The sequence below is a fragment of the Haliotis rubra genome, unplaced genomic scaffold (assembly GCF_003918875.1).
Source record: "Haliotis rubra isolate DU_JTF1 unplaced genomic scaffold, ASM391887v1 Scf833, whole genome shotgun sequence".
NCBI lineage: Eukaryota > Metazoa > Mollusca > Gastropoda > Lepetellida > Haliotidae > Haliotis > Haliotis rubra.
In genome coordinates this window covers 191,020-217,043 of record NW_025767561.1, presented here as the reverse complement: position 1 = coordinate 217,043, position 26,024 = coordinate 191,020, and the positions used below count along the sequence as shown (strand labels likewise).

The window sequence follows — 26,024 nt, the reverse complement described above, 5'->3', positions numbered from 1 at the left end:
TCTGTCCCAAGACGACTAACATGAAAGGGGTGCTGGTTCAGCAGGGTTCTCAGTGCTTGAAACAAGGCACAATACACTTTGGTCTGTCTCTTCTTGCTTGTCATTATACCATGACTGCATGCTGACGGTCCAGCACTTGGATTACATTTCCTCCAACTTGACTCTTCTATGAACTGGATGTGTGGGGTATAGGTCATAGACATCGTAAATACATAGCGACCAGACCCCATCGTAAAGCTTCAAGAACATCATGAATAACATACATTATTTAAATGTAACTGAAGTATGATGTTCCTCTGGTCATCTAATAAGCAGCATCACAAACAAAATGACAACCCTTTTACAGTGCAGCAGTGAAGTTCTGTGCATGTTAGATTCTGTGGTAATTCTGCACATTAATTTTGTGTGTAGTGTTTTCATGAAGTTCTGTATGTGTAAATGTTTCCATGGTAAAGTTGTGTACATATGTCAATGTTCATGGTAAAGTTGTGTACATATGTCAATGTTTCTGTGGTAAAGTTCTGTACATATGTCAATGTTTCCGTGGTAAAGTTCTGTACATATGTCAAAATTTCCATGGTAAAGTTCTGTACATATGTCAATGTTTCCGTGATAAAGTTCTGTACATATGTCAATGTTTCTGTGGTAAAGTTCTGTACATATGTCAATGTTTCTGTGGTAAAGTTCTGTACATATGTCAATGTTTCTGTGGTAAAATTCTGTACATATGTCAATGTTTCCATGGTAAAGTTCTGTACATATGTCAATGTTTCTGTGGTAAAGTTCTGTACATATTTCAATGTTTCTGTGGTAAAGTTCTGTACATATGTCAATGTTTCTGTGGTAAAGTTCTGTACATATGTCAATGTTTCTGTGGTAAAGTTCTGTACATATGTCAATGTTTCCGTGATAAAGTTCTGTACATATGTCAAAATTTCCATGGTAAAGTTCTGTACATATGTCAATGTTTCTGTGATCAAGTTCTGTACATATGTCAATGTTTCTGTGGTAAAGTTCTGTACATATGTCAATGTTTCTGTGGTAAAGTTCTGTACATATGTCAATGTTTCTGTGGTAAAGTTCTGTACATATGTCAATGTTTCCGTGGTAAAGTTCTGTAGATATGTCAGAATTTCTGTGGTAAAGTTCTGTACATATGTCAATGTTTCTGTGGTAAAGTCCTGTAAGTATGTAAAGTTATGTAAAGTTTCAAGTTGAAACTTGATTCATGTACTATGTCTCAGTAGCACATTGTTCTACAACTGTAAGTTCGAGCTCTTAACTAAAAAATTATCTGTTTTTATTTCTTGTGTCAATTTACACTTTTCTTGTACACAAAAATTTATAGATATATAGTTGAGAAGTTCCATGCTATGTTGGGCGGTGGGGTAGCCTAATGGTTAAAGCGTTGGCTCGTCACGCCGAAGACCCGGGTTCGAATCCCCACATGGGCACAATGTTTGAAGCCCATTTCTGGTGTCCCCCGCCGTGATGTTGCTGGAATATTGCTAAAAGCGGCGTAAAACCAAACTCAGTCAGTCAGTCAGTCCATGCTATGTTGATAATTGCATGTGCTATGATGTATCCAACAGCCATTTCTCCTCATCATGTAAACAGGAACATGCTTTTTACAAAACAAAATTTCACAAGACAGGACCAACTGAACCCTTTCATTCTGTATAATACTTTTTATGTTTGCAGTTCAGGGCAATGGGCTTTGCGGTATACTTTGGAAGCTCTGTCTAATCACAAGTGCATTTTCAAAATGTCCTTCATGTTGTGTTTTGCAGTCCACACACAGGATACATACAAATCCCAGGGTATGTCCCTCATTTTGAACAAATACGCTTTCAGAACTGAGATTTATTCTTAAAATATATTATTTAAAATGAATTTTCTTTAAAGTGGAATACAGGATCAGAGATCTGATATTTCAGATGTATTCTTGACTATTGTGTCCAACAAGCCATGCATGTTTTAGGTTTCACAACTGCCCATGTATTCCCAGAATGTGTTTACTGTTACCGGCTGCTCCTCTTGGTACATAGGGGAACATTGCCTTTTAAAATATGTGGACACCATCAGTAGATGCATCTACCTCACAAGAAAACTTGATCAGTGTTGATGGTATCATCATCACCAAAATTACATAATCACCACCTATATGCTGGTCCTGACATGAGAAGATGTAAAACTGAAGCAGCATGTTCACAAACCCCAGCAGATGTCAGAATACCATGGAAATATACGCTGGTGGGGATGAAGGGGCAGAGTCGGCGGCACAGGAAACACAATCTGCATGGTAGATAAGTTCCTCACAAGTACATGACACAAGACAAAAACTGACATAAAAAGTTCACCTGAGGATGTTAATGCATTGGAGTGTGACGCCTCTGTATCTTGGATGACAGTCATCAGCGTCTTGTTAATGCATGACACATGCATGCCTGTCTCATGTATATTTTCGTGACTATATCACTTTGCCCAGATAGGATGTCACTAATTGGGAGATTGCAAGATGTATGTTCCTCCCTGGGAGACTTTAGAGGAGGTGACTAGGAGAGGACGTGGAGGGGGGGGGGGGAGGGGGGGGTAGACAGTAGTACACATATTCACAAAGCACACCAAAAGTACAACTTTTACACCAACACATAGTAAAGTAGTTCACAAACTCCAAAATATCTACATTTTTCAAGGAATCTTCCACAAGACACTTATCAATATGATGACTGACAAATTGTAGTGTAGTGGATTCTTTGATCAATCACTCAGTATAATCAGTTAGCCTATATATTCATGCCTTGATTTTTCCTTAAATGAAAATGCCAAAATTGGTTGCCAGTCAAGGATAAGTGAATCCAAGTGTATTAATGTTAGGATATAATTTATGGTTAAAAAAATAAAATGAACATATTATTATGTTAAAAAAGGAAGGGTATGTGATCATGAGGTTTATCAAAAACATATTCTCTATATTATCACAGATGTAAATTGAGAGAACAATCCATGAAAAAGGAGTCTCAGCAGTGTCTATATACAGTCAAATGCGTTAAAGTTGAAGGAACCAACCTCAATACTTCAAGTTAACTGAGGTTTGAACAAGGAAAAATGATGACTGAAGGAGGACCACAAAGGACCAAACTAATACTTTGAGGCAGCCATAAGTTTGACCATCAGACATTGACACAACAGTGTTTGACCATCAGACATTGACACACCGGTGTTTGACCATCAGACATTGACACAACAGTGTTTGACCATCAGACATTGACACAACGGTGTTTGACCATCAGACATTGACACAACGGTGTTTGACCATCAGACACTGACACAACGGTGTTTGACCATACAGCAATTGAGAGATGGGTCAAGGTTAAACCATGGTAAAAGTCTGTGATGTAATAGCGCTGTAAAAGATATCTCTCATTCACTTTTAGTCCAATAAAGGTAAACAACAAAAGGATTTGACACAGGCAAATTGAAGCCATATTCGTGTTTTAACAATAATGTAACTAACATCTAATCATAACTGACAAAACGCTAATTCAACAGTTTGTAAAAGATCTGACATTCATTTCACACTATGAACTAGTTCCTTGTACAATGTATTAAAACCATCTATGATATTTCTATTTCTTGTCTATCTATATACCTACAGTTATGACATCACTTCTGGACTAATGGGATCAGGTGGTCAGGCTCACTGACTTAGTTGACCCATGTACCCAGGGTGGCCAGCCTCTACTTTGACAACAAGACAAGACACAAGCTGGAGGCTGTGTGGGATGGTCATACAGACGTATTGGTGGAAGGGTGCCATTGTTGTACCCAGGGTGGCCAGCCTCTACTTTGACAACAAGACGGACACATGCTGGAGGCTGTGTGGGGTGGTCATACAGACGTATTGGTGGAAACGTGCCATTGTTGTACCCAGTGTGGCCGGCCTCTACTTTGACAACAAGACGGACACATGCTGGAGGCTGTGTGGGGTGGTCATACAGACGTATTGGTGGAAGGGTGCCATTGTTGTACCCAGGGTGGCCAGCCTCTACTTTGACAACAAGACGGACACATGCTGGAGGCTGTGTGGGGTGGTCATACAGACGTATTGGTGGAAGGGTGCCATTGTTGTACCCAGTGTGGTTAACCTCTTTAGCGGGAAATTATTCTTTGTTTGTTAACATTGTTGCTGTTTAAGCTGTCTGCTTTGATGGAAATAATGTAAAACCCATTAGATTTCATGGCAGTCTACTGATTCAGAAGGGCTGTTCAAAAATCTCCATAAAGCGGGAGGCATTGACACGGGTGAAAACACACAAATGAAAAAGAGTGGTTTTCCCACCTTGAAAGAAACTGAAGAGCAAGATGCTGATTGGCAGTAATATCACCTCACCCACTAGTTGTTACTAGTTGACAGTGAAAAGGACTTCTGTTGAAAATTCTGAAGATTAGTTTTGTGGGATTGCAAAAAAACTACAGGGTTTATAGAAATGATGTAATAAAGGAAGAGGATTTGAAAGTTGTTTCTACACAGAGGATTGCAGTGTCTTTGATGACCAAGTCACCAGTGACCAAAATTATGAACAAAGCGAGTATTATGTGATAAAATCTGTTTTCAATTCATAAAGGTATGTATATTTCCAGCATAACAAAATAACTTCTGACTGAAATCTCCTGGACGTGTGTCACTCTCTGCATTGTTCTAATCTATGAAATTTACATCAATCATACATACCAAAACTCACAACTAAAAACTTTACACTGAAAGTTTAATTCTCAAGAAGAATATTTAAGTATACCTCTATGAGTAATTCTGATGCTGCAGAGATGAGTGTGAAGGTTGTGACAGTTTCCCACAGCCTGGGAGTAATTGACAGTGGCCAGACTCTGCACATGTACCAAGCCCTGCCTGGTTGGCAGCCTTCCAGGGACTACCTCAGCCCCAATATGGTGACACTAATGACAATCCAGGCCAGCTAGAGTTACATCAACAAGGCATATCCCATTCTCATCACATCTCACTCAAGAACAGGTCATGCATCATGCAGCGTACCAAAAAAAACTTTCTGTGATATAGTACATTCTGCTAATAGTCCAACCCCAAAAGAACTTAGAAGTACTGAAGATACATATGATTTATCATAAGGGGTTACTGACATATCATCCTTGATAGTCCTAATATTTTAACAATTTGGCATCCAATCATTTTACCCTTTTTTGTTACCCTTATTTGCGATGTTCTTGGAAATATTTATTGCTACTGTGCTTGCCATTACAAAGGTGACTTATATGGAGCCTTCATGAAGTTAAAATGTACTGTCATGATGTTGAAGCTTAAAGTGATCCGAAACTGGTGAAAACACTAAGTCAGTTGACTGGCTGTCACAGTGAAACAGAGGTACCTGCATCCTGTGGCCATGTATACAGCACATGTACCTGGCCCAGTTGGCAGTGAGCCACGCCATCAGGAGCCCACCATGTCTGGTGACAGTAACAACTGTGTTCTTCAGTTGGTAACAATTACACATCCCTGAGACATCCCAGTCTGTGATATACCAGGGAGGTTTTCATTACAGATTGCGTTCTTGACAGGGGATTAGGTCCTTGCTATCACACTTCATGCACTCCCACTTTGCCACATGTAAGGAAGGTTGGTGAACAGATAGTGCCCAAGTTGTATTGTGTAACTCACTCTAAGAGCCATCATCTTGTTGTAATTAATTAACTTTATTAGCTGTATCAATTAAAGTGGTGACAGGAAAGAAGTTATGGCAACTGGGAGTCTTTTTTACCAAGGAAAAGCTGGGCATCAATACTCTAGCCAACCTTACAGCACACTGTGATTCTCTATCAAGTTCAGCCTTTGTAGTGACATTCTTCCTTTCATTCTGTAACTCATGCTTTACAAATCCAAGTTATCCAAGTCCCAAAATCCTAATAGTTATGATAACAGAGAGAAATAACATAAGATGAAAACAGATGCAGATTAATACTCTCTAGGGATCAAAAGTTACTAGATTAATGTTTGATAATATTCTTTCAATGGTTTCCCTAAAATTACAACAAAAATCAAACAAAAGTTACAGGTATAATTGCGTTTAATTCAAGGAATACTACTTCCATTACATTATAGCCAAAAGCCGCCATTCTTTCTGTGTAATGGCTGTCCTTATAGTATCAAATCTTCAGATATTCAACAAACCTTACTTTTAACTGTCAACCAATCCAAAGGCATAAACCTGCTAAAACACACCCCGCGATTGTCACTTCATTTCCCAACAATGTACATCCTTCTTTAGACTACCAACTAGTCTCTGAAATGAACATATTTTACAGAAAAAACAGTTCATTGTACAAAAAACATAATGAAAAGGAGCCCTGAGACTTTCTTCATGCCTGAAATTGTGGAAATCTAGACTTGCTACATATTCTAGACTTGCATGGTCAATCTTGGACAGATTTGTTTCAGGGTCTGTATGACACACTAATGCTTCTTCAACACAGCTAGTTTATAACAGAGGGACAGGTGGGACCAAGCAGTGATGTTGGTAAGAGGCTGGCAGGTAGGTGTATGTTGATCTCTTGTCTAACTTATCCTTGGAGATGGTAAGTTGTAAAGCAGAAATATCCTTCTTCTAAGAGTATAGATTTGATTGACTAATTCTGTAATTGCTGATTGCAAAAGTTTCACCAGAGCCATCATGAATTCTCCAAATCTTAGGGAACAAGTGGTGTCAGGTTTGTCCAGCAAGTACCGGCAATTCTCACTTTCATCCCTTTATCCACCTACTCCCATGGCAACATCATACACCTTTCCATCTCCTGCTCCATGGGCAGAGGGGGATGTACGACCATGTTGAAATCACAATGGTTCTTTTCATTTTTGCCCTGGTGGGAGTCTGGAAAGCGATGGCTCCTGAGGACAATACCAAGAAACATCTCTGATGGCTTATTTGTGTAAGATGCCATCATCTCCTTGACTTTGTGTTTGTTAGTAATTATACTGTGATGACATAGAACTTCATGCCAACAGAAACTGTCCACCATCAGATAGTTAGTTACACAGATCACATGAGGAATCCACAGTACACAACTTTCTCAGCATTTATAACAATACACATCAGGATCCAGGAGAATTTGTTGGCTGCCAGGTTGGTAGGGGAGAATTGTTTCCCAACACAATCACAATAGTGGTGGTCCAATTAATTGAAATAATCGAAGATTGGTTGCAGTGACCAAACGACCAAGCAATCAATCACATTTTCTCATAATCGTACATAACCGATTTTGTAGCTACTGTTTTAGTGTTTGAAACCCTTGACGACATGTAAAGATCCTAATGTTTCATGGATGTTGCTTCTTCAACAGACTTCCTTCATATGATGATCAACATGTAAAGATCCTTATGTTTCATGGATGTTGCTTCTTCAACAGACTTCCTTCATATGATAAACAACATGTAAAGATCCTAATGTTTCATGGATGTTGCTTCTTCAACAGACTTCCTTCATATGATGAACAACATGTAAAGATCCTAATGTTTCATGGATGTTGCTTCTTCAACAGACTTCCTTCATATGATAAACAACATGTAAAGATCCTAATGTTTCATGGATGTTGCTTCTTCAACAGACTTTCTCCATATCATAAACAACATGTAAAGATCCTAATGTTTCGTGGATGTTGCTTCTTCAACAGACTTCCTTCATATGATGAACAACATGTAAAGATCCTAATGTTTCATGGATGTTGCTTCTTCAACAGACTTCCTTCATATGATAAACAACATGTAAAGATCCTTATGTTTCATGGATGTTGCTTCTTCAACAGACTTCCTTCATATGATAAACAACATGTAAAGATCCTTATGTTTCATGGATGTTGCTTCTTCAACAGACTTTCTCCATATCATAAACAACATGTAAAGATCCTAATGTTTCGTGGATGTTGCTTCTTCAACAGACTTCCTTCATATGATAAACAACATGTAAAGATCCTAATGTTTCATGGATGTTGCTTCTTCAACAGACTTTCTCCATATCATAAACAACATGTAAAGATCCTAATGTTTCGTGGATGTTGCTTCTTCAACAGACTTCCTCCATATCATAAACAACATGTAAAGATCCTAATGTTTCATGGATGTTGCTTCTTCAACAGACTTCCTTCATATGATAAACAACATGTAAAGATCCTTATGTTTCATGGATGTTGCTTCTTCAACAGACTTTCTCCATATGATGAACAACATGTAAAGATCCTAATGTTTACATTCAGTTATTTGGACAAAGACTTGTGTGTATAGATGAGAGGAATATAACACAATCTAAGAGAGGCTGTGGACATACTGTATTTTTCAAAGTATAATGTGCACTTGAGAATTATGTGCATCCCTCATTCTTGGGTACAGTTTCCTTCATCTCGCTAACGAACAATTAGCACTAATTTTCCCTTCAAAGAATGAATATTTGAAAAGTGACACAGCTGTGATACCAATTACGTTACATACCATACCAGTCATGTTTGACTACCTATCTATGGCTATGAAATCAGTCCTAGGTGAAAACTAATACATGTCCAAAAGACAATACCTTTTTCTAGAATATTTACATGTTAACATGCTACTCCATCCAATATTAGAACATGAACATAAAATAAAAGGTAACTATACTGTGTCATAAGTTTGCCATAGCATGTAATTTCCCAAATAATTCAGCAGTTTAATATTAGTGTTAATATGTGTGTTTTGGTGTGATTGATGGAGCCTTGATACTTTGTATTACTACATGTTGTATGGATATGCACTTTGCTCTCATAACATGTAAACAGAATGGCATATGTTTGTTGATAACTGAATTAAAACTGTTGTTGGAAAAAAAAGAACATGAAGCTTGTTTCCATTTCATAACAAGCTAATGTCCATCTTGGTTTTACCACAAGACAGGCAGAATTCTTTTATAGGATGCTTTTAGTACCCTTTAAGTATGATCAGATTACATTAAAAAAAGTGCAAACTGATGGTCCATCTACAAGCTATGTTAAATACTCTTTCTCCACTACCAGGCAAATTGTTGATAAAGTTTGTGCAAAACTATAAAGCTGACAATCTGACAGCCATTTCAGTGGAGACGATAATATTCATGTGCATGTAGTTTGAAATGCTGATATTAGCAATATATACTAAGCAGCAAAAGAAACGTCAGTTTGGAATTTTCCTTCGCAGAAATGGATAACTGTAAACTCATTTACTGTTTTGATTGTATATTTTTGACAATATCTCCAACTTTACCTGAGCAAAGACATTCCTTCCCAAACTCAGAATGGAACCCAGGAAATGGTCTCAAAAACGCAACCCGATCTCGGGAGATGGTACGGTGTTCTCTATGTTTTTCATGCAACTCATGTTCACAAGGACCAGCCCTATAAAATGCACCCCCAAACCTGTCTGAAACATTCACATTATAACATCAGCAGGATGCCGTGACTCACGACAGCTCAGAGGAACCAGGCGCTAGGAAGACTTGAAGCTGGCCACACTCCACAAGCCGTTGCCAATCACTTCCAGGTCAACGTTTGGACCATCTACAGGCTGCAGCAACGTTTCCGGGCCACCAACACCACAAATGATCGCCCCCGTACTGGCAGACCAAGGGTGACCACAAGACAACAAGACCGCCATGTTGTGCGACAGCATGTACAGAATCCCTTCATGCAGGCATCCGAAACAACATGCCAGACACTGGGAACACACGGAAGACCAATCAGTACTGATACAGTATGCCGACATCTTTACAGCGGGAACCTCCATTGCCGTAGACCTTACCGTGGACCTATCCTCACCCCTCGTCATCGGCGTGAATGTCTACAGTTTGCCCTACATCAGCAAAACTGGCGATACAGGCAATGGAGAACTGTTCTGTTAACAGATGAGAGTCGGTACTGCGTATCAACTGCAGATGGCAGAACAAGAATATGGAGACGACGTGGCCAGCGTTACTCAGACCAATGTGTTATGGAAAGAGACTCATGGGGAGGAGCAAGCATCATGGTATGGGGTGGAATAGGCCTGAACCAGAGAGTTGGTATTGTGGTGTTCCAGAACCTTGGTCCAGGGAGAGGAGGCAGGATCACAGCGCTGCGCTACATCGACCAAGCTCTCAGACCCCACGTCATACCACATTTCGCACGTCACCGGAACATTTTCCAGCATGATAACGTCCGGGCCCATACTGCCAAAGCTACAGCAGAACGATGTCAACATTATGCAGTGGCCAGTCCTTAGTCCTGATTTAAACCCAATTGAACATCTTTGGGATGAAATTCAGTGGAGACTGAATAATGTCATACCAAGGCCTAATTATTGCACCAGGCCTTTCTCAGAGTGTGGTTCAAGGTGCCAATGGCCTTCATCAATCGATTGGTGCACTCCATGCATAGATCCTGTGCTGCAGTTATTGCAGCTCGTGGTTGTCACACTAGATACTGAAGTTAAGGGTCTGAATGGACTGCAAACGTTCACGCAATGTCTTGAAATTGTGCTGAGTTATTCATTGATGTGTCAAGATATTGTACACAAAAAAATGTTTTTGATCAGCTTATTTTGTCCATTTCTGTAATGACTTGATTACAGTGCCCATCTAATTTTGAATTCGTACTGATGTTTGTTTTGCTGCTGAGTATAGATAACAAATGGAGATGTGGCAATTCAGTTTGCACAGTACAACAGAATGCAAATGACAGAGTGTAATACGAATTCCTAGGATCTTTTCTCAGTGAAGTTCAAACTCATATTGGTTGCTAATTCAGCGAAAACAGTAGTCTTATGAACACATATTTTTTTATCTCCAAAACATCATGCAATTAATGCCAAATATTTGTTTCATAATTGCCATGAAAATCACATGGAAACTAAAACTGTTACAAGTGTAATGATGGCAGGGGACACCAGAAATGGGCTTCACACATTGTACCTGTGTGGGGAATTGAAGATGAAGATGACCTGTAAATTGTTAATGGAACTTGACATCAACATAATATCTTATCAATGTGTTCACGTGAATAGCTATGTCTTATTTTCATTTCTGACTTTTTCAAGACGAACATAAACATGAAAACAAGGTTGGGGAATAGCCCAGCTAGGCCGGAATCTCACCCTTTTGATATAAGAACAAGGATGGGGAACAAGTAGCCTTAAAGTTGGTGGGGTGGGGAAAGTTTGGCCTAGGACAAACTTTCCCCGGGACGATTAAGCCTAGGAGGGAGGAAAGTTTGGCCTAGGCTAAAGTTTCCCCGGGGAAGGTTTGGCCAGGGGAAAGTTTGGCCTGTTACACCGGGTCTTCGGCATGATGAGCAAATGCTTTAACCACTAGGCTACCCCACCTCCCACATGAATATCAACATGGGCTAATGTTTACAGTATGGTGTAACACTGTAATGTTTACTGAATTAACAAATTAACTGAGGGGTAACTTTTAACAAAAAGATTCATTTCACTAGCCATTCTTAACTAAAGAAGGAATCTTGATGTTTTACTTTTTGTGTCATGAGCATTGGCACAGACCTGGTCACATGACCTAAATGCTCATGAACAGCTCAAAGCTTTTTTGTTTGTTTTGGGAGGTTTTTATTGAACAGCTCAAAGTTGATAACAAGTTCATGAAAATCTGATCTGGAAATCTAGTCAGAGTTGAGTTGAGTTGAGTTGAGTTTTACGTCACATCGGCATTATTCCAGCCATATAGCGACGGCACCAAGTCTGCATTCATACTCATTTTAAGAAAAAGTCCAAATGAGTTCCTTGAAAACATATATATCCATTACATCATTATTTACAAATAAAATATGTCATAGCACCAAATTCATAAACAAGCAATCCGTCATTCACATTACATAGTTACAATTTATGATGATCTAGTCGGATAAATGATGGCATCACAATTAATTTCCCACACTGAATAGCAATCAAATTTGATTCTCAGCCAAATTTAAGCATCTTCTTCACGTTTCAGACAAATGTAAGCATCGTGTTTACTTTTCAACCAAATGTAAGCAGAATGGTTACCTTTTAGCCAAATGTAAGCATCTTGTTTAAAGGTCAGCCAAATGTAAGCAGAATGTTTACCTGACACTGCTTCAGCTCAGAGGTAAGACTCTTGTTTTGGGCCAGCAACTGACTCACATCAACATCTGAAAGTAGACTTACATTTGTACAAGACATCACCACTACTACAAGCAATACTGGGGTTATTGCTGTACTTGTATATTGGCTATTGGCTTGTTGGTTGTAATTGGTCATGGGTTTAAATATCCAAAGTCAATGTATTTTAGGCAACTTGTGTTCATGTGATGTGCCACCATTTTTAAGCAAATTGTACATAAACATCAGCCTGAGAGAACACACAAAGGCCACCCATCCAAACATACACCACTATCCAGGACACCTGAGAGGTCTGGAGGCCACCCATCCAACACACACACATACACCACTATCCAGGACACCTGAGAGGTCTGGTGGTCACCCATCCAACACACACCATTCACCACAATCCAGGACACCTTACTGGTCTGGAGGTCACCCATCCAAACACACACCATACACCAGTATCCAGGACACCTGAGAGGTCTGGTGGTCACTTATCCTACACACACCATTCACCACAATCCAGGACACCTGAGTGGCCTGGAGGTCACCCATCGAACACACACCATTCACCACAATCCAGGACACCTGAGAGGTCTGGAGGTCACCCATCCAACACACACCATACACCACTATCCAGGAGAGGTTTGGAGGCCACCCATCCAAACACACACAATACACCACTATCCAGGAGAGGTCTGGAGGTCACCCATCCAAACACACACCATTCACCACTGTCCAGGACACCTGAGTGGTCTGGAGCTCACCCATCCAAACACACACCATACACCACTATCCAGGACACCTGAGAGGTCTGGAGGCCACATATCCAAACACACACCATTCACCACTATACCGGAGAGGTCTGGAGGCCACCCATCCAAACACACCATTCACCACTATCCAGGACACCTGAGGTCTGGAGGTCACCCATCCAACACACACCATACACCACTATCCAGGAGAGGTTTGGAGGCCACCCATCCAAACACACACAATACACCACTATCCAGGAGAGGTCTGGAGGTCACCCATCCAAACACACACCATTCACCACTGTCCAGGACACCTGAGTGGTCTGGAGGCCACCCATCCAAACACACACCATACACCACTATCCAGGACACCTGAGAGAGGTCTGGAGGTCACCCATCCAACACACCATTCACCACAATCCAGGATACCTGAGCGGACTGGAGGTCACCCATCCAAACACACACAATACACCAGTATCCAGAAGAGGTCTGGAGGCCACCCATCCAAACACATACCATTCAACACTATCCAGGACAACTGAGTGGACTGGAGGTCACCCATCCAAACACACACCATACACCACTATCCAGGACACCTGAGAGAGGTCTGGAGGTCACCCATCCAACACACACCATTCACCACTATCCAGAAGAGGTTTGGAGGCCACCCATCCAAACACACACCATTCACCACTATCCAGGACACCTGAGAGGTGAGGTCAGCCATCTAACACACACCATTCACCACTGTCCAGGACACCTGAGAGACGTCTGGAGGTCACCCATCCAAACACACACCATTCACCACAATCCAGGACACCTGAGAGAGTTCTAGGGGCCACCCATCCAAACACACACCATTCAACTCTATCCAGGAAACCTGAGTGGTCTGGAGGTCACCCATCCAAACAAACACAATACACCACGGTCCAGGACACCTGAGAGGTCTGGAGGCCCCCCATCCAACACACACCATTCACCACTGTCCAGAACACCTGAGAGAGGTCTGGAGGTCACCCATCCAACACACATAATACATCACTGTCCAGGACACCTGAGAGAGGTCTGGAGGTCACCCATCCAACACACACAATACACCACAGTCCAGGACACCTGAGAAAGGTCTGGAGGTCACCCATCCAACACACACAATACACCACTGTCCAGGACACCTGAGAGAGGTCTGGAGGTCACCCATTCAACACACACAATACACCACTGTCCAGGACACCTGAGAGAGGTCTGGAGGTCACCCATCCAACACACACAATACACCACTATCCATGACACCTGTAACCCATACACATCGAACACCGAGACCCTCTGATGACCACTTTTACATCAACATGATCTTACTGTGTGTATTTTTTGCTCATGAATGCCATTGATGCTTCAGGTTTAACAGCTATGTACATGAGTCAAAGATATCAACTTCTTTACTTGTTAAACACGTTTCGGTGTCAAGTCTTAGTCCTTCGTCGGGTGAAGGATACAGACTGATAATGGACATATATATAGACTATGTACAATTAGCGAAACACTGAACCAATGGAATGCTGGAGGATATTTATCTCACTGAACATAAAGAACATACAGTCGCAGTCCACAAACAGAATTGGACCACCCTAAATTTCAGCTTTATCACAACCTATTAACAGAGTTGACAATGTACAAAAGGTAACTCACATATTATAACAGAGGCTAGATGAATACTGTTAGTATTTTGTGTGACCTACCTTTCTTGCAGTCAAATTCTAGCGATATAGTGGACATGTTGGACATCAACATCCAATCCCATCAGTTGGCAGGTAGTTGTAAGAAATTATTTTCATCTGCAAGAAGCACAAATAAAACATTGTTTACAGAACACCAAAAACCAAAGACATGTCTTTTTTTAAAGCATTATAATACATTACATGTCAATACTTTTGTGACAACCACAAAATGAACAATCATACATTCACAGTCATACACTACCATTTTCGTTTGTAAAACAATGTACATATTAATGATGAGTCGCGGCAACATACCAAAATGTACATTCGCACATCAGCAGCCTGTATCCACAATGGAATAACGCCATTTTCATCCAAACAAATGCTTACTGTCATCAAAGTAACTAGTGTTCCGTCCTATCAAAATTTGCAAAAAAAACAAATAAACAAGGATATCTATTTGTTCATTATTTATAAGCTCTCTACTTATAAAAGGCCCATCAACATGGGCAAATAAGATTTTTACAATTCAGAGGCCCAGATAAGCTGTGTATCCGGGTAAAATCTGTATATAAAATTTCCAATTACGCATTGAAACATAATTGTTGCGTACCAATTATGCATTTAAAATGTGAGATACGCAAAATGTTTAAAACAAATGCGTATGGAATATATTTTATAAAAACCGCTTGTGTAATGAAAAAGACATCGATTGCTATCAAGTCGTACTGTTAGTATAGGACAAGTGTTGTACTGTCAGTATAGGATGAGAGATTTTTTATGAAATCATTTCCATTATATTTAAGTTGGTTTGGATTAGGTATGACATAAGGCAGAACATACCTGCTTAGTAAACTTACTCAGTCACGTATAATACTTAGGTGAGTAAAATGACTGAAATACGCACATATTTGAAAGCAGTGGGTAACGGAAAATGAAATACCCACTCAACATTCATAATACCCACTCCAAAAAAATACAGTGGGTACAGTACCCACATGAGCTAAATCTTATCTGGAGCTCTGACAATTGATAAATCTGCTCTAGTTAATCGAATTTGAATTGTCTACTTGCTGAGGGCCATGTGTAGTATAAGCCAAATGCTAGAAATATCTTACTGCAAAGCATAGTTGGTTTCTTTGTTGTTTAACATCACACTCAGCAATAGTCCAGCTATATGGTGGCAGTCAGTAAATAATTGAGTCCAGATCAGATGATCCAGTGATCAACAGCATGAGCATCAATCTACACAATTGGGATACTATGACATGTGTCAACCAAGTCAGTGAATCTGACCCTCCGATCCCGTAAGTCACCTCTTACAACAAGCATGGGTTACTAAACCGGATCTTCATGGGTGCAAAGCATAGTAATTATTTTATCATGTGCCATTCACTAACAAAGCACCAGCAAATCACTATACCATTTTCAAAATGATTCAGAACCATGAATCTTTTGAAAGGGTTGTGTTTCTGTTGAATATCATTTGTCCAATACAAACTGGAGTATGCTCAAATCTGATTGTTTTCTTTTTTGTTTGTTATTTTTTTTTTACACAAAGTAGGAGGTAAATTATGCATATTTAATCATAAGTCATCATCTGCATTATTCACCATCCGATACTTGCAAGATTTCATCAAATGTGAAAAAACCCAGCTGATGATACAACTTGGACTGTGATCATTTGCATAAAAAAATTAACAGATTTACAGCATCTGGAAATATCCGAAATAGCAAATACTGAGACATTGGTGAAGAGCTTGAGCTTACTCCCTATTGTAGATTACCTATATATTTATCATTTTTATGCAACATTAATTTATATTATGTAGTTTTAGCCAATATTAACATTGTTCCATGTTTTGTATAATACTAAAGAAGGTAAAATATGAGTTATATAAGTTAGGAGTTAGATATAGCAGGTGTCATAAAGTTTTATTATTTGTATTCAAATACAAAATACTTGATATCTTGGCCCATTTTCACAATGAATGGGTATGAGCTCCATCCTCTGTAATAGTTTCTTAGTCTTTTAGCCAGCAAGAGCTAATTATCTCGTAACTACCTTGATGAAATTAAGGGATGTCCCTTGTCCCACACACCAATTTGCAAAAATGCTATCTTAAGTAAATGCTATTTTCGGTTTCCAAAGTACTTAAAAATACATGTACTACATGTTTGAAGAAATGTGTCCCAGTGGATGTCACTTGTGAGGTTGCTGTACATTATTGTGGAACTTTGCTAATTTGGAGAAACATTTCTGTTTTTGCCTAGTTTTAGATGTTAATTAATTTTTTAGATATTCAGGACTGATACACATCAACAATACAAATGTAAGCAGATTGTAAGCAGATATTTTGATTGTACGGTCCATTCTGCACTAATTTTAAAATGGACTGTACAGCTCCATTTTAAATATTAGTGTATTGATGTATCAGCCTGAATATCTACAAAATACCGGGCACTTTACCGGGCGCACTTTTTCAGATTAATTAGCGCTGCTGGGGTTCCCTAACCCTAACCCTTACCCCTAACCCTAAGGATCGTAAAGGGTACCTAACCCTAAGGATCGTAAAGGGTGCCTAACCCCAAGGATAGTAAAGGGTGCCTAACCCTAAACCCTAACCCTAAGGATCGTAAAGGGTGCCTAACCCTAAACCCTAACCCTAACCCTAAGGATCGTAAAGGAAGCAGCGAGGGCTGCGCCCGGTAAAGTGCATTCTAGCCGTGTTTGATCACTTCAAGTTTGTGCATTCCAAAAGACAACATAATCTTCAGTAAAGTGAATTCAGGCAACACGTTTATAGCTGAAAAACTTGACAGGACATGTTTGTTGTCATATTGACAAACAATATTTGAAAATATCGGGTTATCACTTGCAGCTACCTCATCATCTTCTCGTTATAACACAGACCAAATTGAAGAGTTCATAATAAATGTCGTCACCGAGTAGAAATGTAATCCAATCTTGCATTTGGGTGATACTTTCATATCACTGCACTTGTCATGCTTGGTGATCAACTGTAAATCCGCCGCTGAGACGGTTTCCGGTTTGTTTACACCATGTGACCCATTGTCGTAACAACTACAACCAATAAATAAACGTTCCATTTATACGTATTATGCGAAGAATTATGTTTTCGTATATATATCATGAAAAATATGGTGCAATAATTACTTATTAATATTGTAATGTCGTAAATGTCATTTCTCGTAAGGCTGGCACCGACAAGATGGCGGCGGTGAGTTAACTAATTTTAAGCATGGTATTGGATTTCATTTGGCCTTACGATTTGAAACTGTATGTTGACTGTTGTCCAACACCTCATATTTTGATGCAGTAACACGTAAACTATGTATTCCAAATCATTAATCAACACGTTATATACTAATAGCGTTACAAATTGCATTATTTATTCGATTATATCTAGCAGACGACGTATCTTTGATTGCCTCCACCGGCCTATCGATCGGCGTGATGACAATTCCTAGCAGACGAGTCTCAGATTCGTCAACTTTTGGTCTCCTCCTTTTAAATGTTAATAATTCAGAATGAATCTGCACTTATAATAAATTTTGCCCTGAAATAGGAGCCCAGGGTTCCGTGGCGGGGACTCGTGGAGTCGACGGTCAATATTCGTCCTCATTGTAACTTGTTACATTTTCGAAAACGACGTGCATGTGGTGGCACTGTCAAAATAATCGCGATGATCCAAACATCATGACATTTGCAGATGTTGAAATCAATATGGGCCCGTGTTGCGCCGTGTTGGTAGGGTCTCCCTTACTTGTGTCACATTCTCTCTGATCATGTGCTAGTCTCCCCAGTCCCTTCTCGTCCTGCCCAACCCCCACATGCCTATGCTCATTTGATCAGCTGAGGGCACATCCCTGGGGTAGGGGATGATTTGTCATGCTGTGTGTCTCAGGAATTAATTAGGCCGAGATTGCTTCACAAAGGAAATTTTAATGAAAGACACTGGCATTAGCATAACCATATGGAATTAAAGTGCCATCTGTCTTTGAGTGAAGTGGCTTGGTATTGATTGGCAAGGAGTGAGATTGCCTGCTATCGGAATGTCATTGGCTGGGATCTCATGTGACAACCAAGTGGGCCCATGCTCTGCTAGTCGTGGGATAGGTCTATGCTGCCCTCTTACTGGTACCATTCCGATAGGACATCTCTCACACTGCTTGCTTACTATAGAAGGGAGCTAGGCGACACCTAGAACTTGCCAACTTTATGGACTACTGGATACAGTAATAGCACAGACATACTGCTGTCACAAGTAAGATCAATGTTGGGCTTGCGTGATGAGTTAGAAAACTTTATGCAGGCCAGTGGTATAACTGATAGGACGGTATGGGGGACATGATGGGCTACTGAGCTCCCGGGACAGGAGGATCACCCAGCTCTGCTGGTGCCTCCCCACATAGAGGACATGCTTTGTAAAGGCGTCCTACCTAATGTAATTACAGGCATTAATCATATTTGTTAACTATCTCCAGTATCAGATGTACCAGTTCACTTGTATTGATTATTTTGGTTGAGAGGCATAGCCTTTTTTGAAAAAGTTTCTTAGCTGAAAATGGAATTAACCCTTTTGTAACTGATATGTTTTACAAATCTGACATATTGCCGTGACCCTCCTTCAGTTTTTAAACAATTATTTGACATTTATATCTGACACTGCTAATCCCCAAATAAAATATATACTTTTATATACAATCTGAACCATTTCTGTTTATATCAATTTGCCCAAATCCAAATTGTAGTTAAATGTTGCTTTGTATGAATTTCTCCTTTTGAGAGTCATTGTATTGAAGAGTCAAATGAAAAGAAGTCATATGCCTTAAAGACAAGGCTGAAACAGAAAGGAGTTTGGGGCAAAATTTGATAGAGTATTCTTTTCTTTCATCCAATAGCTAGACCACCCAGTGTAACACAGATAGGTGGAACAAAAACGGCTTAGTTGTCAAAGAAATGTTTTATTTACAAGTGAATCAATGTCAAAAGAATTTGTTCAATTTTTGTAGGCTTTTAACTTGACAACATTATCATGTTATTGTCATCAATGTTAATGCATAGACATCCTCTTGTTTGAAGGGTAATCAGTCCAGCTGTCCCTCACCAATACTTGTGACACCTATGACAGAGCTCATTAAACCATATAAATAATGCATTGTGTCTTAATGTTAAAAAGGATTTGCTTTTCAAAAGACATTCTTATGCAATTCAAATATATTTTTGATTATGGCAACAAATGACAGTTTATGACAATTTGTCCATAATCCAATAATCTGTAGCTAGTCATCAGCATACAGGCCCACTGATTGTGATCAACAACTATACAGACGTTTATAAGCTTAATATGGTAACAATAAGTGATAATTGTTTATTGATTTTGTCCAATACACTTGCATTATTTATTGAAACAAAGACTGATTGTTAATAATATTACCCAATGTGGTGGTAATTCCTATTTGTCAGTGTAAGTAGTTGCATGTTGTGAGTCTAAGAAGATGGCCAGGCTAAGACACTTCATCCAGTCACAGCCAACAAGTCAAATATAATAATATTGAATGTAGTCTGTACATACATGTTCCAGAGACTGGACTGTTTAGTCTGTACAGACAGCTTACAGAGACTGGACTGTGTAGTCTGTACAGACAGGTTACAGAGACTGGAATGTGTACTCTGTACATACAGGTTACAGAGACTGGAATGTGTAGTCTGTACAAACAGGTTACAGAGACTGGACTGTGTAGTCTGTACAAACAGGTTACAGAGACTGGACTGTTTAGTCTGTACAGACAGCTTACAGAGACTGGACTGTGTAGTCTGTACATACAAGATACAGGGACTGGGATGTGTAACCTGTACATACAAGATACAGAAACTGGGATGTATAGTCTGTACAGACAGCTTACAGAGACTGGACTGTGTAGTCTGCACATACAAGATACAGGGACTGGGATGTGTAACCTGTACATACAAGATACAGAGACTGGGATGTGTAGTCTGTACACACAGGTTACAGAAACTGGGATGTGTAGTCTGTACATACAGGTTACAGAAACTGCGATGTGTAGTCTGTACAAACAGCTTACAGAGACTGGACTGTGTAGTCTGTACAGACAGGTTACAGAGACTGGAATGTGTACTCTGTACATACAGGTTACAGAGACTGGAATGTGTAGTCTGTACAAACAGGTTACAGAGACTGGACTGTGTAGTCTGTACAAACAGGTTACAGAGACTGGACTGTTTAGTCTGTACAGACAGCTTACAGAGACTGGACTGTGTAGTCTGCACATACAAGATACAGGGACTGGGATGTGTAGTCTGTACACACAGGTTACAGAGACTGGGATGTGTAGTCTGTACATACAGGTTACAGAAACTGGGATGTGTAGTCTGTACATACAGGTTACAGAGACTGGACTGTTTAGTCTGTACATACAGGTTACAGAAACTGGGATGTGTAGTCTGTACATACAGGTAACAGAGACTGGACTGTTTAGTCTGTACAAACAGGTCACAGAGACTGGACTGTTTAGTCTGTACATACAGGTTACAGAAACCTGACTGTGTAGTCTGTACATACAGGTCACAGAGACTGGACTGTGTAGTCTGTACATACAGGTCACAGAGACTGGACTGTTTAGTCTGTACATACAGGTTACAGAAACTGGACTGTGTAGTCTGTACATACAGGTCACAGAAACTGGACTGTGTAGTCTGTACATACAGGTTACAGAGACTGGACTGTGTAGTCTGTACATACAGGTCACAGAGACTGGGATGTGTAGTCTGTACATACAGGTTACAGAGACTGGACTGTGTAGTCTGTACAAACAGGTCACAGAAACTGGACTGTGTAGTCTGTACATACAGGTTACAGAGACTGGACTGTGTAGTCTGTACATACAGGTCACAGAGACTGGACTGTGTAGTCTGTACAGACAGGTTACAGAGACTGGGATGTATTGTCTGTACATACAGGTTACAGAAACTGGGATGTATAGTCTGTACATACAGGTTACAGAAACTGGACTGTGTAGTCTGTACATACAAGTTACAGAGACTGGACTGTATAGTCTGTACAGACAGGTTACAGAGACTGGGATGTGTAGTCTGTACAGACAGGTTACAGAGACTGGGATGTATTGTCTGGATGTACATGTTGCAGAGACTGGACTGTCGTGATGACATGTACATAATGTATAGAGTGTATATTTAAACAGTTCTTTAAATCCTTCAGAAGTAGAGGATTGTTGGTACACAGATGCTATTGCAGGAGTCGCATACATTCTGAGCCATACCTGCTTTCATAATTGTGCTAGTTGACACACATACAAGACACTGTTTAGAGTTCTTATTCACTAAGATATCCACCATACAGTTTGTCAAATAGTGTTCATCATTTGTTGTGTTTTTATGACTATTGTTAATTCATTGCAGTAGGAAAATAAACAATGTATACACATGGTTTTCCAAGTAACTACTTCAAGATGGCACTAAGTGTAACATGAAAGTTTGATATGAGGAACATTTGGTTTCCTATGCTGGCAGAATCCCACTTGTTGCAGTGGGGCACCCATCTCAGCCTAACTGGTATACAAGTTGATGATATTCTATTGATTGTAGCTTTCCTACATTTGTCAAAGTTGTCATATCGCTCTAAACACACAAATTCTGAAAACATGTTATTGAACAGAAAACATGAAAATTCAGTTTCAGTTCATATAACCTGTTCATCAAAACAGTATTGGGAAGACTGTCAAGTCAGAGATGGACAGATATTTCTGTGTACTTCTAATCTTTTGGTCTTGTGTTATATTTCTCTGACATATAAATGAATTTATTAAGATGTTGGGGTAGGAATCTGTCAGTGTTCCTCTCATACTGCACTTAGTTGTGTCCCAGCTGCTGGTTGGCTGTTTTCCTGGTGGTTTGCATGATATTGTTTCTGAGTTTGACTATGTCAGTTATCCCTATGGGTTTTCCTCCCACATCTAGCTGACACAATCTGATACAACTAAAACACTGGTAAACCTTCATTTCATACACTAAATTCTCATTGTCTACTATAACATAAAGTAGTTATGGTCAACTATACGTTCTTTATTGTTATGTTTTCTCTTTATGAAATGCTGCACCATTCTGAAAATGTGCTGATGACACTGGCTTATCACCCTGCTCGCCGGTTGTCATCTTTTTTTCAATTCACCAATAAAATACCACACTGACAAATCTATATTATGTTTTCGTATAGATAGAAAAATGTTATAGCAACATATGAATATAATAGCTACATTGAACAATTAATTATACTTTTATGAGAAACTGTTAGCAAGTTGAATGATTTCCCTGTATGACTCAGCTGTGAAGTGAGCAACAAAGTGTGTACTAACTTGCTTGTTATGTCTTTAGGACAGAATGGACAATCAATGTTTTAGAAATACCCGAATGTATCTTAGAAACTTCAACTACTTATGACTGATTCCCTAAAATGTTTCAACTTGAAAAACATGCATGTTATTCACTGCATTTCCTTTTTGAAAAGTATAGACGATGTAGGGTGGGATTTGTAAAGAATTATTTATGGCCTGTAATTACATGTCCAGACACAGTTTGTCAAGAAATATTCTTTAGTTTAGAACTGGTGATAACTTCATGTTAAGAAGGAGTACATGGTAACGCCCATAAAGACTTTGTATGTAATGTAAGGATGGGCTAGATGTTAAAGGGTAGTTTGGCAGCAACGGATCTGTTGAAGTCATCATGTCAGGCTACAAAGGAACGGTTTGGTTACTGTGGCCATCTGTCTGTTTTATGACATGACTGATGTGTATGACAAAGTCGGCTTTTGGTACTAGCTCTGTTGGCTTGTAAGTAAGAATTTCATGATGGTTATTTTTCTGTGCTTGATACCAGGGTCATATAACCAGTAGGAAGCAAGGCATGTACCAGTAGTCAGTTGTAATACTCAAGTCCAGCTACTGAATCTCCCTGCTGTTGGTTTAGTCACACAGCAGGTTTAAAATACGCTTCACATTAAAAGTTAATTTGTTAGAAATGTTAAGTATTGATCGCTTCCGAATATTAAATTATATATTCAAGATTGTCATTTGATATAGTTTCATTAGTGATAGAAATTATAGATTTGTCTGATGGTGTAAAATATTTTATTTATAATGTTTGACACTTTATGTGTGACAATGCACTTAGCCTCCATCCATGTGACCTGTCAGTTGTCTTCTCTCTTGTAGATAATCAGCCTGTGGCATTTGCGTGTTCAGTTATTTTGTTTTAATTGAGAAAATTGTCTCTCATAAAGCTGATAATAACAATATATTCACTCCAACCAAGTTATATATATAGTTGGGATCTCATGATTTCCAAAGTCATTTCTTATTATCCACTTTATTCTCATGCTGGAGGTGTCACAGTTCCAATCCTACGCATCTGCTCAAAATAATCTCAAAGAAATAATATGTCCACATATTCTGTAACAACTACTGAACAAGTTGAACAAAGTTTTGGAACACCCCCTCCAAAGTTGCCCATCCCGGTTCCCTGAGACAAGATCAAAGCAATATGGCTGTCATCTCTTGTTCCTTAGTTCCTCCTCCCTACTGCCTTGCCTGGTCTGTCCATCCTGGCATCTGGTAGTGGCAAGACAACCCAGGACACAGCACTCAGACCACACTTCTGCTGCCACACATGATAAAACTTGTTCATTTACCAATCACCCCCTCCCTCCTGGCTGTGTGGACCCCAGTGCTCACTGTCTAAATTTGGCTTGTGTTTGGTGTGTGTTTCGCCAGGCGTCACCTCCAGCTCTGTGACGGGGAAGGGAAGCCTACTACTTGCCAGTCAGCATGCCCATGTCAGGCCAGTCATGAAACCGCTTGAGGTAGGTTTTTTTCAGTTTTATTCAACTTTTTGACTGTTTAAACTTTGTTGTAAAGGTGTGTGTGGACAGAGAGAAAGAGTGGAGGTGAGGAGTTATAAGGTGAAGTGATAAATCAATGATTATTTGTGTGAATGAGTCCCATGTTTGGCTCACGGTTCAGTGGTAGGAATCGCAGGCATCTGTAGATGGGATATATACAGCACTACGCATCCTTGGCTCGTCTTCAGAGGTCATCATCAGTCTTGTGTCATTCTACAGTGAGGTAAACAAGGGATGGTACAGACAGCATCCATACTTCATCAAATGGACAGTGGAATTGTCTAGTCAGTTTTGCCAGATCTTCTGCGACTCTAATATTTGTTGAGAAAACTTGGCGAGATGGGGAAGGGAAGTTTGTCAGATGACAGTGTAGACAGTGCAGAGATAGGATGAGAGAGGAAGGGGCTATTTATAGTCCACAGATGCTAGAGATGGGAGCTGGAGAAATGGGGTTTGGAGATGAAGTTTCATGACACTCTCCCAACCAGCTCTCAAGTTATTTGAGCCCAATGTCAATATATCTTGCTATGGCAGGAAAATGAGTTTCACAAGCTAAAATGATTGAGATGGTCCTAGTGCGTCCCATGCATTCATCAGGCACGTTTGTCCCCAATAGCTGCCCTTGGTCCCCAGCAATCCAGGCCCCATGTCAAAGAGTCAGTTAATGACATTCAATCACCCTAATCACTAACTGAGTGATGCCACTACTGCTTATTGTCCACCACAACTTGGCTGGATTTGTCATAGAGATGTATTGTCTGTCCTCGTAGGGTAGACATTTTTGTGGTATTGATCAATATTGATCAAGGGGACTCATTACCCCGATTGAGGTCTCTGTGCCTGTGGGAACCCACCAGCCGTCAACCAACACTTCAAGTTGGTCTGTATATCTTCTTAACAGAATACTTCTTATTATGCCAAAACTATAATCTGCTGGACCACAAAAAGACGTTTATGATCATCTGCAAGAAATGGCAGTGCAGGGTCTTTTGTTGTTGCATCAACAACTTGACAGAGAGCTGTTTGGCCAAATAATCACTCTGTTCTTCTTTCCTCCCTGTGGTGTGGCATTCCTCCAAACCCAGCCCCACCAGTCCCAATTAAGAAGATGGAATCGAGCGAGTCTGCAGTGTGCAAATGACACCCAGAATCAGAGAGTATCCTCGTTTAGCTTCAGTCAATGGTCACGTCAGTGACAAATTCCTGCTTTAATCTGATAAAACCAAACTCTGATTCCAGCAACAACATTTTCGGTGGCAGAGTCATCTGTCTTCCCAACTCCCCAGACTTTGATTTGTCAGTCGTGACATGAAAAATTCCAGGTGTCTCCATTCTGTGTCAAAGCAATTGTATTTATGTCCTATAACTCAGCATCTGTCCTTCTCCCACTGTCTCTCATGACCACACGACACAAGTATTGACAAAGAATAAAGAATTGTTCAATTACTGCACC

General features: G+C 39.9%; 2 protein-coding genes across 2 annotated transcripts in view; one reads left to right on the top strand and one right to left on the bottom strand.

Moving 5' to 3' along the window:
* LOC124262375 (centlein-like) overlaps nucleotides 1–17,635 on the bottom strand; it is a 72,870-nt gene extending 55,235 nt beyond the window's left edge. Inside the window, exons 1-3 of the mRNA XM_046696857.1 lie at nucleotides 17,496–17,635; nucleotides 14,631–14,726; nucleotides 12,122–12,186 (exon numbers count right to left, since the gene is read on the bottom strand). Coding sequence (XP_046552813.1) covers nucleotides 12,122–12,186; nucleotides 14,631–14,682 — 117 coding nt within the window. The 5' untranslated portion in view covers nucleotides 14,683–14,726; nucleotides 17,496–17,635. The remainder of the gene's footprint in view (nucleotides 1–12,121; nucleotides 12,187–14,630; nucleotides 14,727–17,495) is intronic.
* Nucleotides 17,636–24,426: 6,791 nt separating this feature from the next.
* Nucleotides 24,427–26,024, top strand: part of LOC124262370 (zinc finger protein basonuclin-1-like) — a 70,336-nt gene continuing 68,738 nt past the window's right edge. The window contains 1 exon segment of the mRNA XM_046696854.1: nucleotides 24,427–24,532. Coding sequence (XP_046552810.1) covers nucleotides 24,518–24,532 — 15 coding nt within the window. The 5' untranslated portion in view covers nucleotides 24,427–24,517.